The sequence below is a fragment of the Triticum aestivum genome, chromosome 5B, assembly GCF_018294505.1.
Source record: "Triticum aestivum cultivar Chinese Spring chromosome 5B, IWGSC CS RefSeq v2.1, whole genome shotgun sequence".
Lineage (NCBI taxonomy): Eukaryota > Viridiplantae > Streptophyta > Magnoliopsida > Poales > Poaceae > Triticum > Triticum aestivum.
The window spans coordinates 698682969-698696136 of NC_057807.1; the positions used below are offsets into that span (position 1 = coordinate 698682969).

Genomic DNA, 13168 nt, shown 5'->3' on the forward strand with positions numbered 1-13168 from the left:
GTTGAGTTTCAATCCGGACATAAGTTCAAACATGTATAGGAGGAGTTTAAGATAACACCATGTCGTCCGTGTATTGCAAAATTGCAACCCCATTTGGAATGAGACCCGAGGCCAAACCTGTAATCAGGTTATTTTTCTGAGCATTCAAAACCATCTTCATTAAGCACTTAGCAGCCAAGTTAAAGAGGAGTAGGGACATGGGGTTGCCATGGCGCACCCCTTTGTCTCTTTGGAAGTATGGACCAATCGGGTTATTGATTTTCACACTAACAGTCCCATTATGAAGGATCTTCTCGATCCAACTGCACAACTTCTCGTCAAAGCCCCTAAGTCTATGACATTCAAGTAGGAATTCCCGGTTGACTTTGTCATATGCTTTTTCAAAATCAAGTTTGAGCACTATTCCAGTTTTCTTCTTGATGTGTGAATGATGCAGAATGTAATGTAGGGATAAAATCCCATCCATGATATTACGCTTCTCAATAATTGCATTTGGATGGTGACTGATGAGCACATCAGTATATCCCGCCACCCGATTGTCAAGAACCTTGGTAATCAGTTTGTAAGGACAGCGGAGAAGACAGATGGGGCAAAATTCCTGGATTTCTTTTGCTCCATTGAGCTTGGGGATAAGAGTAATGACACCATAATTAAGCCTCTCCACATCAAGAGTTCCATCATGAAATGCTTTAAACAAATTCATGAGATCATGCTTAACTATGTCCCAACAGAATCGGTAGAATTCTGCTGGGATGTTGTCAGGGCCCGGTGTCCGATTGCTATCCATAGCAAATAGGGCAATTTTGACCTCCTCTTCACTAAACGGTCTAGTCAAGAACATATTATCCTCAGGGGTTAGTTTCTCGTCCTCACTCGATGTGTCAGGGTCAAGGTGGAAAAGATTTCCAGTTGTAGGCCCAAACAAGTCCTTGTAATAGGCTGTAGCACGCTTAAGAAGATCATCAATCACCTCAATCACCGTATCCCCACAAGTAAAAGAATGAATAGTGTTTTTCCTCTTTTTTCCATTGGCAATCCTATGGAAAAAAGAGGTGTCCTGGTCTCCTTTCAGCAGCCATGTCTCATGGTACTGTTGGAGCCAAAACATTTCTTCATTAACCAGAATAGAGTTTAGTTCATCAAGAAGAGATGCCCTGTAGTCAAGCAAGTCTGGATCTAATGAATCGTGTTCTTGATGTTCTAAATAAGCCAACTCATTCTTAATATCTGCTTTTTCTCTTCTTCTCATATCCAAATTTATTAGAACCCCAGCCTTTAAAGAACTTTATAAAACGTTTGAGTTTGATGTTCAGCACATCAATAGGATCAGATGAATTGACAGGTTTGTTCTAGATTTTCTCCACTAAAGGAAGGAACTCCTCATTTTTCATCCAACTCATTTCAAAGCGAAACTCTGTAGGTTTAGGAGCTTGAGGAGGGCTACTATTAGTAGCTAAAAGGAGAGGGTTATGATCAGAGACATCTCTGACCAGTTTCCTCACAGTTACCAAAGGAAAAAGATCTTCCCATTCTTCACTCATTAGAATTCTATCAAGCTTCTCTAAGGTGGGATGGGCTTGTTTATTAGACCAAGTGATGCACACAGCCCTCTTGATTAAAATTGTTTATTACATAGTATTTTGGTCGAAAGAAATACAAGGAATATAGTTGTAATTTCATAAGAACCCCGGAAGCATACTCAATTATGTTACTTTACCTAGGATTTATTTCTTGCAAATTCCTCCAAAACTTGATAAGGGCCTAAACTTACATTTTAAAATTGCAATTGTTGTCACGTTGTCCTTCATGGGTTGGTGGCAAGTTTTCATTAACATGTGTTATTTACTTTCTATGTCCTTGCTTGAAGTTATCTCGACATTCTTGTATCATGACGCTCGAGAACAGTGCCAAGAAGACCAATGTGGTGTGGAAGCCATCCAAGGATTTGAAGCACCTGAACTTGAAGGTGCTGCTGATCTTTGGGTGTGAGGATGAAGATAAGGTGACAAACTATATAAGGCTTGTCATGGGACGGGCTGTGGGCTTGAACAGTATTGTGCTGCATGGTGAATACCCATGCGAGGATTGCAATGCCACTGACCTTGAAAGGTCCAAGCTGGGTAAAGCATCCAAGGTGGGTGAAGCTAGCAGGCGTCGGATTATGGAGCGACTCACACATGGATCATCCTCATCAGTGGAGATAATTATCTTTTGACGGATATGGTCAAGGAATGCTAGTAGTCTCATAACGCTCGCAGGCTTGGAGCAGCTAGAGCAATGACTGTGTGAGTCGCACCCAGTTGTGATTCTAATTTCTATTATTGATAGCCTGAGACTACTTGTTTGATGTGGACCTTGCAGTGTAGCTAAATTATGTGTGTACTGTAATCTGGCTGCATGCTTTATCTTCCAGTTTATACCGAGTAATTGCCAAATATTTGTGCATGTACTGACAAATTCTTGAGGCGTTCTCTTTTTGCCGAGAAAACTTTTCATGTACTGAGAAATCCGGGTGTCATTCAAATTCTTGAGGCGTTCTCTGTTTGGAATGTGACTGACTGAAAAGCGTTCAAATTAATTAAGTTATGCTATTCTATATCTGACTGGAAGCTTATCACATTACTCTGGATAATGGCTGGCAGTAGAACAGGATAGCATGCATTTGACAATAATCTACAGTTTGGTCTAACATATATTTGCATAAAAAGGATGTATGAAGAAACGAGACGGTCTTATAGAATCACATATGAGAGTTTACGCTGTAGTATTTTTTCTCTCTCAGAGGGACTACGAAAAAATTCCCCAGCAGGAACACAATCTTTATTCCATCATTTTTGTTACTGTTAGAGTACGTAATGGGCCTAATGGGCCCATTAGTCTTAGGGTTAATTAGAGATAAGGGTCGCTTGCTTAGGGGTCAACTAAGTCTTGCTTGGGAGTCAAGTAAACCTCCCTATATAAAGAGAGGAGATGTATCAATCTAATCAGGCAAAATTTAAGAAGGAAATCCCTTCCCTCTTGCCCGGCCGTGGGCAAAAAGGCCCCCGGTCGGCCCTCTCGCGCCCTCCTTCTAGCAACACCATAACAATTTGGTATCAGCTAGCTTCGGTTCGATCATGTCTTCACCGCCGCCAAGACCGTCACTTCCGCTAGCTGTCGGTCACCTTGTCGCCTCCGGCGACCACCACGACCGTCGCCCCGCTCCTGCCCGCGTCGGAATCCTCTGTCGCGCCCGCCCCCGCCGTCCTCACCTGGGAGGAGGTGTCCGGGGTGCTGCGGGACCTAACCCAGGCGGTCCAGGAGATCCACCTGTTCTTGGCCGGGTCCTACGGGCCGCACCCGGTTGCGCCGCCCATCGCCACCCCCGCGCCGCCGTGGCTGCCGTGGCTGCCGCCGCACCAGGCGGCCTTCGCCACGCTCGCCAGGCCGCTGCAGCTGCCATCCATCGCCACCACCGCCCAGCCCTGGCTGCAGTGGCAGCCGCCGCTCCTGGCGGCCTCCGTCGCGCCCGGCGCTCCGACGCAGCAGCCGTTGCCGCTGCCCGGTGTGACAGCGCAGCAGCCGCTGCAGCTGCAGCAGCCACCACCAGTCAGCTTCGTCGCCCAGTATGGGATGCCCTACCACGGGAGTGCGACGACCTCATTCCCATTAGTGCCGCCGCCATCCCAGGGCGTCCACATCCAGCAGATCAAGTCCCTACCGTCGCCGTCACCGCTTCCGTCTTGGATCGCTACCCGCCACGTGTCGGTGGTGGTGAGGCTGCAGGCTGCTACGCGCGGCCTCCTAGCGCGTCGGCGTGTGCGGGAGATGCGTGGTCTGCAGCTGCCACTCCTCCAAGTTGCCCTTCGCTGCGCAAAGGATCTCGATCTCGTCCGCTGCGTCGAGGATCTTGGGCATGCGGTTTCCCCCACGGGCGGCTGGCATGTTGTTTTTCCCACGGGCAGCGACCTCAAAGTCTGCGACATCGGCGGTTGGGGGGGCGCACCCCTCCTCGTCATTCTCAATCGCAAGCCCTCCACTCTTCCCTATGCGGTGCAGACCAACAGCCGTCCGGCGGGGAGAAGGCAGGGTGTCACCGACAGGAGCGCACCGCGTAGCACCACTGCTTTCCGCCGCCGACCGCCGCGAGGGCGCCTCTGCTGGTCGCTCTTGCGACCACTTCCAGGTGGCCATACACATGCACTCCTTTGGTCCAGGTGGTGTTCATGGGATCCAGGTGGCTGTACACGTGCACGTCCGACGTGCGGATGGTGTCCACTTTTTGTTAAAGGGTCCAAAATAAAGCGTCTCAGTCCATTTTAGGTTGAGAATAATAAAACAAGCCGAGATGTAAAAGGCTTGTTTTTAGGCGTTAGGTTTGTGTTGCGTCGAGTCATGGTTATAAGTTGGTTAGGCTGCAGCTCGAGGACAAGCTGCATGTCCAGGTGAGGTGTAGTGTTAGAGTACGTAATGGGCCTAATGGGCCCATTAGTCTTAGGGTTAATTAGAGATAAGGGTCGCTTGCTTAGGGGTCAAGTAAGTCTTGCTTGGGACTCAAGTAAACCTCTCTATATAAAGAGAGGAGATGTATCAATCTAATCAGGCAAGAATTAAGAAGGAAATCCCTTCTCTTTTGCCCGGCCGTGGGCAAAAAGGCCCCCGGCCGGCCCTCTCGCGCCTTCCTTCTAGCAGTGCCATAACAGTTACATAGTCTACCAATGTTGGTGATAAAATTGAGAGGATAACCCAACCCAAAAAACAGTAGAGATGTTTTAGCCTTTTACACTAGCAGCCCTCAGAAAGTGTTCAAAGGTAGCATTCCCTGCGTACTGCTGCATTCATTGTCACCGATCGTCCTCGGTCATGCATAGTCGCATTCACAATCATTCTATTGTATCCCTACTGAAGAGCCACTTGCCGCAAGTATCCTGCATCAACAATGTGCATGATTCAATTGATTGTTACCAGCAATAGTGGCTGCCAATGAAAGGTGCAGTTCAGAAGCAGTTGCTCTTGCAGGGGGTTTGGCAGTTTCAGCCGCGCCTTCAGGTTTTAGGTGCACGCACTCATATGAATGTGCGCAGTTTGCAAGAAGCGAAAATAATTGCAGATTTTTAAAATATTTTATGAAGTTTTTCAGCTTTTCTTTGAACGTTCTCATGGTATTTGTTACCCACATTAATATCCATAGATTTCTGAAAAACAGAGAATATTGGTCAGACTTTTCAGGAAGTTCATATAAATATTGCTTTGAGACATTCTACTCAGATGATCTGTGACAACATAATTATTTGTATTTGAGAAATCAATATTAACCTGCTTTGTGCAAATCGTGAATTGAAGTAAGTCTGAAGTTGTTCACAAGAAGTTATCAGTTCTAAACTCAATACGTTCTTCTTTCGAAGTTGTTCACGAGAAGTAACGCTTGATTGTGTGCGTGTAGTCCCCGATTCCCAGACCACCACACGGCTAGGCATGGTAATAGTCTTCCATGCAACCAAACACTTCCCTCCAGCGACGGCCTTCTTCCCTTCCCAGAAGTAACAATTTTTCCAGAATGAGGCGCCCTCCCCATGATAGAAAAGTGGATAGCCTGCCAGATAATATTTTGGGGCTGCTTGGATGGTAGCCTTTGCCTGCCTTACCAAAATATTGGACGTTGACTGTGCCTTCAGCCCTCGTTTGGATGGACACCAAGTTATTGGCACGCCAGCCCGACGCAGCCCTTTTCCTCTGCTTCTACGCCAAATTGTGGGTGAAACACGGGCGGCCAAATCGCTCGCCGATATTTTGGCGTGCCCACGATTTGGCTCGGCGGACGTGGGCACGAACCAAACAGCCCCTTTATCCACCTTTTGGATCACAAGCATGAGAAGCCATGTGGTATAGACAAAGGGTACCCTAGGTAAGTGCATGTAAAGTCTGACACTAGGCATTCCAAATTAAAGGGCAGCAGGCTCGGTGATATCTTCTTGGTTCATATTTATAGAACCAAAGATGCTTTTGCTGAAATTGATGTGTAAGCCATTCAAGTACGAAAAAATGATGAGTATGTGCTTGATCACACCAGCCTGTTCATTTTCCCCTTTGAGCAGTAGTAATGTGTCATCAACATAATGCACTATCCACATAGCCGTTCGATCGGGTCCGCAACTAGGATCAAGTGGTAGGTTGAGAGAGGGCCACCCAGGCCTAGCCCTGACGGGGGAGGGGCGGCTGCCTCCGGCCCCCAAAACCCCCAAAACCAAGGGGCCCCAACAAGGGGTGCATGCTTGGACTGCCATACTGGGCCTAGGCCAACTACCAAAGCCCTAAAAACATCTACAACCGGGCGCCCCATATCCACCGCAAATGCCCGGGTGGCCTGCGTAGTCACTGCACGGTCAAGGTTTTGCCACCCAACTAGACCCGGGCACACCCCGTCCATATGCCCGGGTTGAACGATACCCCCCATATTCAACCCATATGTGGGGCAAAAATGAGGACGACTGGACGCGCCCGCCACGTCGAATTAGCCGTAGGGACACACACAGAAACCCATCGACTTGACAAGCACCTCCACCGATTTTCGGTGAGGGAGGTGAGGATGCATTCATGGCACCGTGGCGCTGCTCGGGCATGCTGCCTAAGGGATCAAATCTGGCTATTTAAGCCGGACAGCGGCAGCCCAACCCTAGCCCGTTCCCATTTCTACCCTTTCCCGCCCCTCTGCGCCATCACCTTCAAAATTCCCGCGAGCCGGTAGCCATGGCCCGACAATGGATCATCACCTATGCCATGCTCACTTTGTAGCTGCGGTTGCAGCTGCTAGAGGAGATCTAGGCCAGGCGCGAAGCTCAAATCGCAACCTGCCTGCCTCCAGACTCGCCGGAGCTGGGGAGGAGGAGCAAGAGTTGCAGGAGTAGGAGGAGGAGGCGGAGCCCGAGGAGGGGGGAGAGGCCAAAGGATAGGATGATCTGGCGCCTCCGGCTACGGGTTTCGCCATGGCCGACGCGCTAGCAGAGTTAGAGCTCACCCAAGTCAAAGAGGCCGTTAAGTAGCAAGCTATCCTCGACTCCATCCAATTGGAGACGGAGGTGGAGGCCAACCGCTGCTTCCGCTGGGAGGCGGACATGGCACTGGAGGTGCTCTTTGCCGACGAGGAAGACGATGAGGAGGAACCGCCTTTGCGTCCGGCCATGAATGACCATGAGGCCGGTGTCTAGCTCTGTCACAAACTTCATCAACATCTCAGAAAAGGAGGACGAGTAGTAATTGATAGTGGTACGTACGTAGAACGTTCTGTTGCATGCTTTTGTATGAAAATACAAATCATGAAATGGGTAGTATGGTTGTGGGAGGTGAAATATGAGGTACGACCGATCACCGTCCGGGGACGAACCCGGCCGCGTCCACGGACGAACCCGGCCGCGTCCACGGATGTTTGGCAACTCAATTAGCTATGTTTAGTTGTAGATGATGCACAACGCCAACGACGCATACACTAATAATGTCGAGATCACTTGATTCTGGCGATTTGCAGTAAAGCAATCTCAGTTCATTCTTCCCCGCCTCACTGCAAGCACTGAGATCCTACGTGACCATGCCCCAACACAACAAGTTCATCGACTGTTCTGTTCAGCTCTTCCCCGCGTCCACGAAAATGCAGGGCAGCAGCAAAATAAGAAAGGGATGGACAGAGGCAACATTATCTCCTTTTCTGGATTTTATCAAGGAAGATCACAACTAGGCTTTGAATAGGTGGACATTTGACTGACTCATAGTTCTGAAGACAGTGTGAGGTATCGTTGATTTCTTTTCCTGGTACATATTTGCAAATTACACTTACCATACAATCATGATTGATAAACCATCAAATCTTGGCCGCTGTTTTATTTTTGAAAAAAATGATAGCCCCATTCTCCTTATGCTACTCCGACCGTGCGACCAGACCTATGCATGGTGTTTAATCTCTAGACTCCAAGATTTCCCATCGCCGGTCCGCACACTACCCACGTCGAGAGGTTTAGGGGCTGAGTCACCAAGAGGAGAGTGCACATCGCTGGAAGTTATGTCTATATTTCATATGAACATTCTTTTTGATGCACTTCACATCTTGACTGGAATTGCTCCACATCTTGACTGGAATTGCTCTCCCAACTTCACATTCATTAGGATGCGAGCATTTCAGGTTTCCAAAGTAAAATTCTGAAAATAGGTGCGTAGATCCAATACAGTAGGCATTTTAAAGCAGTGTTTAAATATATTACCCATATGTTTTTCTCGCCACCAATATCCAAAACTAACCAAAAATTACAACTGACTAGGCGCAATCATCGCTCTAGTAGCAGCCGTGAGCACTTATTTTAAGAGATTGTTATAATTCCTTGACAATCAACATATTGTTATCTTGACAGACAAAGAGAATTCATGTGTGAGTCGCTCCCTAATCTGATACCTGCTAGCTTTGTCAACAAGGGATCTTGTGGACTCAAGTTCAAGGTCCATGGCATTGCACTCATCACAAGGGTGTTTACCACGCAGCTCGATTCTCTTCAAGCCCACGGCTCGTTCCATGAACAGCCTTAGATAGTTTGTCACCTTGTCTTCGTCCTCGAACCCTGCCATCACCAGTAACTTCAAGTTCAAGTGCTTCCAGTCCTTGGATGGTTCCCACAACATGTTGGTCTTCTGGGAACTATACTCAGACGGTTTAACACATGGATGTTGATTTCGAAACAACTTCATGCATGCACACACAAGATAAACACATGTTACAGAATAACGTAGAAACAATTGGAGTTACATATCATGTTATAAAAGAAATGAAACCAACAATACCAGTATTTAAGTTCAAGGTGAAGCTTACTGTAAAATTCAGTAGGGCAGGTGCAGCTTCAACGATGAACATGGTCCAGTTCAAATCACACTCTGGAAAGATACAGTAAAGATACACATCGGTCAGGTTTCTGAATATCGTAGTGAGGTGCTTTGAATGTTCTAGTTGGATCCAAATCTGCAGCAAAAGCAAGGACACAACATACAACTACAATTAGTAGGTACTACGAAGAAATATGATAGTATGTGCTACTCCCTCCGCCCCGTAGTGTAAGACGTTTTTTAACACTACTAGTGTCGCAAAATGTCTTGCATTATGACGGAGGGAGTAGATGCGAACAGGAATCCATGTGGAGTGTAGAAATAAACTTACCATTTCGCAACCAAAATTGAGATATAATCTCGACAGATTCGTGGCACTCAAGCACTCGCTCAACGCAAATGGCGTCTGCCACACCCTAGCGCGTGAACGGAGGCTCGCTTCAAGAAGTTGGGGAACGTGGCCGAAGCGCAGCGGAGGGCTCTCGCAGGGCCAAGACCAGCACAATATTTCCCTTAGCTGGGGGACGGAGATGAGCTCGATACATGTGCAAGCAAAGTCAATGAACTGAAGCTCCTGGAGCCCGGAGCACGGCGTGTCGATCTTGAGTGCGGAGTGAAGATCAACCAGTCTGCAAGATATCAGGATGAGGTGCTTGAGCTTATCACAAGCTTTAATGAGGCCTGCGACATCATCGTCTCCAAACGCTAGGTTCTCGAGGGTTAGCCTGGTGAGCCACCGGAAGGCGACGGGGCAGGCACGGGAGAAGGACATGAACCGCTGCGCCTGCCCCATCTCGGCGAGCAGCTGAGTGGTGTTGCTGTTGCTCGAGGCCGGCGGTAATATATAAAACTCGAGCCATTCGGTCTCGCCGCGGCTGACGACGTCCTCAACGCCGCCGCCGATGGAGCTCAGTTGGAGAGGGTCCGACATGTAGAAGTGTAGGACGAGGGTCTTGATAGCACGACTGCACGCGGGGCATGGAGGAGGACACACGGAGAGCAACCTCCGTGCCGCGCCCGTGAACGCGTCCATGATCTCGACCGGCGTGGCGCCATGGAACTGGTCGACCCTGAGCTCTAGATGCGAGAGCTGGTGTGGGAGGTGGCGCCAGCGCGTGGAGGCGGCGCCGACACGGAGCGCCTCACGCAGGTGGAGGCGTTCGAGGATTCCGAGGAGGAGGTGGTCGGGAAGCGTGCTGATCATGTCCTCATCCTGGCCGATATCGATGTTGGACGGCGATGAGTCCGTGTTATGGTTGCGGTGGCAGAGAGGTGAGGCGGCGGCCCGATCGCAAGTTCGCAACTCCATCGATCGTCTCGTCCCGTCCTGGAGCCCTTCTCCTCTGCCTCTGGTAATATGTACTGCGGCGGAGAAGGATTTTTGTGGACTCTTAATAACAGGATCCTGCTCGAGCTGTCAAGTAATTCAACAAACTTCCCTAAAAAAAAAAGTTCAACCAACCGGCGTGTTGGATTCCTGATTTTTTTTCATGGGAAAATCGTATACTACCAGGGTCGTACATAGTACATACCCAATCTGAAGACCCTCTACCATGTGCGCCAGCTGGCAAACCCAAATCTCAAAGCCGCAGCCGTTGTTCCAGTCGCTCGTGTCGTTTGTCGACGGTCCAGCTCGCGTCCCCGCTCTTTGACACCGGTGGCAACTCCCTTCCTCGTGGTGCTCCATCCATCCTCGTAGCTACTATCTCCGTCCTTGTTATTGAACCCTCCTTTGTATCTTGTGCCTAGATTCAACTAACAATCAACACAGAAAAAAAATATTCAACTACGAAAATATTTAATGCATGTCACGAAAAAATATACCATTGTGGTGCCTGGAAATGGGCAATTACTGAAGCAGAATGATGCCTCATGGTGGTGCCATTCCAACCTTAAGAAATATATGTAGTAAACTCTGGGTTATGTGGATGAACTTTGTGCTTGTGGACTTTCTGTACCTGTGATTGTGCTTATGTCCTTGTGAACTTGTTTTTGTGACTTTGTGATATATGTTGAGAATGGTTTGAATATAATGTTTCAGTGTGTGGGATGCCATGAAATATGATTGCTATATATGTTTTATTGCATGGGCAAATTGCAAAACTAAAAACAAAACGCTGACATATGTTAGGGTTGAGAATGGTCTCTTGTGCTGATATTATATATTTTTTATGCTTTATAAACACACTAGTTATGATCGTGCTCTACCTACAGACGCATCTGGTGACAAAAGACTGGCAAAGATGGTGCTACGTTGTTGTTAAAGATTGCACGAATGTTTGATCTATGGAGTGGATACATCAATATAAGCTTTGGTGTTATCCTTGTTATAGGATTGTTAGTTGCTTCTGCGCTGAATTTGGGCTCTCTTGGGAGATCATATGCGTTTTTCATCGTGTTGCAGCAGCAAATAAGGAAAATAGCACCTGCCATGTAGTGCTAGTTCGGTTCACAAGGCCAGCAGCATAGAGAAGCATCGTCATCTCTTGGGCCACAGTGTTAGCGACCTGGCGAAGGGGCAAGCAACAAAACTATAGCACAGGAAGGAGGATACAAGGCCCAGCCGGCCCAGGATAGAGAAGAGACTCAACCATAAGTTCTCTAGGCAGCAGTGGGTCTCGTCCATGTTCGAGCCCAAGAATAGTGTGTCGGGGGAGAGGTACTTAGCAGCAGCGGCAGTAGGTGAGGGGTCTCTAGAGGATCAGAAGCGAACCGGGTGGTGGCTGTGTGCGTGTGTTGCGTGTGTATCTGGCCAGTTCATTTTCCTCCTCTTGCCGTGTAACTCCATTGCTACAATCCTTCCTGGATTGAGAGTAATACTATAGTAGGTCCTATCACAAACAAACTAGTAGCTCTCTGTATATGAGTGATTCTGTTTAGAATATTTTGAAACTAGAATACAGCTATAGTTCATTAGTAAAATGATACAACGAAAAAATATAATCGTGCTGGATTTTGGAATAACTGCAGACCATGGATCATTATCCTGTGTTCTTAACTGCGCAGCAGTGGCCACAATGAGACGATATATGTCATGCACATATCAGGACTTACACAGCCACAAGTCCAGAACCAAAGTACCTCCGCCCCATAATGTAAGAAACGTCTTACATTATGGGACAGAGAATACATTTTAGTGCAGAAACTGTCCAGGTGAAATACCACAACACAAGACGGTCGGAACAAAACCATCTGACCCAGAACAACCTTGTGGTTGGTTAGCTAGTTGAGAAACTCAACTGACATGTAGGAAGAGAAAATATACCAAAGAAACATTTACAGGCAAAAAGAGATCATGACAACCGACTAACACATACCTTGTGATTTATTTCTGTCATGACTGTCATCACGCGCGTTGTGCCCGCCCCTGCTATTGGAGTTACCAGTGGTGAGCTATGTTTTGTGCCCGCCACTGCTATTTTTGTACATACTTGTTGTGGGACCAAATGATAGTAATGAAGGGCACGTATTGTCGCTCGCCACTACTAACTCAAGTACCAGCGACGGCCACAAAACATAGCTCGCCACTGGTAACATTTATCCCACAGAAAATCTAGACAGCTACTACCGGTGGCACGGGTGCAAACTCGCGCCCACCACTGCTAAGCTAATACCTATGGCGGGCATGTTTTTTCGCCCGCCATTGGTAAATTTTCAAATTAGGAGTGGCGGGCGGGTGCTAAACTGTGCCCGCCACTAATTGGGGTTCACCTATAAGCCCTTTCCGAGTAGTGCGACCAGCATCTATGCCCGGCCCTTGAGTAAGTTTAGCATATAGCGATTTGACGGAGAACTTGCCCGAAGCGGCGAGGTGCCACGACACCTTGTCTGGCTCGTCTGTTAGCGTGACCCCATCTACTCTATGCACAACGTAAGCCACGTCCCAACTCCACATGGGAGAGCTCCCAACGGAACGCAACCTGCGCAGGGGGTTGGGGTGGGTAGAGGGGCTAAACATCGATCCAAGAATCGAACCAGAAACTAGTGGATCGGCCATTACACACTTGGAATTTGGCCCCCAAGGCAAATGCAGGTTTTACCGCTGGATCCCATTCCAGAACGGAGATCCCCGGACACTAGACTGGAAAAAGGTTCCATTGCGGAAGTATTTTGCCTTTAGAAGCTCCGCCTAAAGCCCTGACTTGTTTTAGGAAAGCTTCTAGATCCACTTGGTAAGCAGCGCAACATTCATGATTTTGGAGTTAATCACACCCAAGCTCCCTTTACTCTTAGGACGGCATACTGTCGCCAACTCAACCAGGAGGTACTGCATAAGGGTGTCTCGAAACGGTCAGAACGAAATCATCCGAGCCGGCACCATACCTTGTGC

General features: G+C 48.1%; 1 protein-coding gene across 1 annotated transcript; it reads right to left on the reverse strand.

The window, feature by feature from the left end:
- Nucleotides 1–6983: 6983 nt before the first annotated feature.
- LOC123115327 (uncharacterized) lies at nucleotides 6984–10184 on the reverse strand. Its single transcript, XM_044536504.1, has 4 exons — nucleotides 9170–10184; nucleotides 8828–8974; nucleotides 8417–8700; nucleotides 6984–7260 (listed from the first exon to the last, which is right to left on the reverse strand). Exons 1-4 carry the CDS (start codon nucleotides 10145–10147, stop codon nucleotides 6984–6986), a joined length of 1686 nt encoding a protein of 561 aa, XP_044392439.1. The 5' UTR covers nucleotides 10148–10184.
- Between the last annotated feature and the right edge of the window lie 2984 nt (nucleotides 10185–13168).

What these genes read in the sequence shown, in the direction of transcription:
- LOC123115327 (XM_044536504.1), bottom strand. Translation starts at nt 10,147, where the DNA reads ATGGAGTTGCGAACTTGCGATCGGGCCGCCGCCTCACCTCTCTGCCAC. An exon ending in CTGCCCTACTGAATTTTACA is followed by an intron (nt 8,701 to 8,827) that starts GTAAGCTTCACC and finishes GCATGCATGAAG; the next exon opens with TTGTTTCGAAATCAACATCC. An exon ending in CTTGTTGACAAAGCTAGCAG is followed by an intron (nt 7,261 to 8,416) that starts GTATCAGATTAG and finishes AGCATGCAACAG; the next exon opens with AACGTTCTACGTACGTACCA.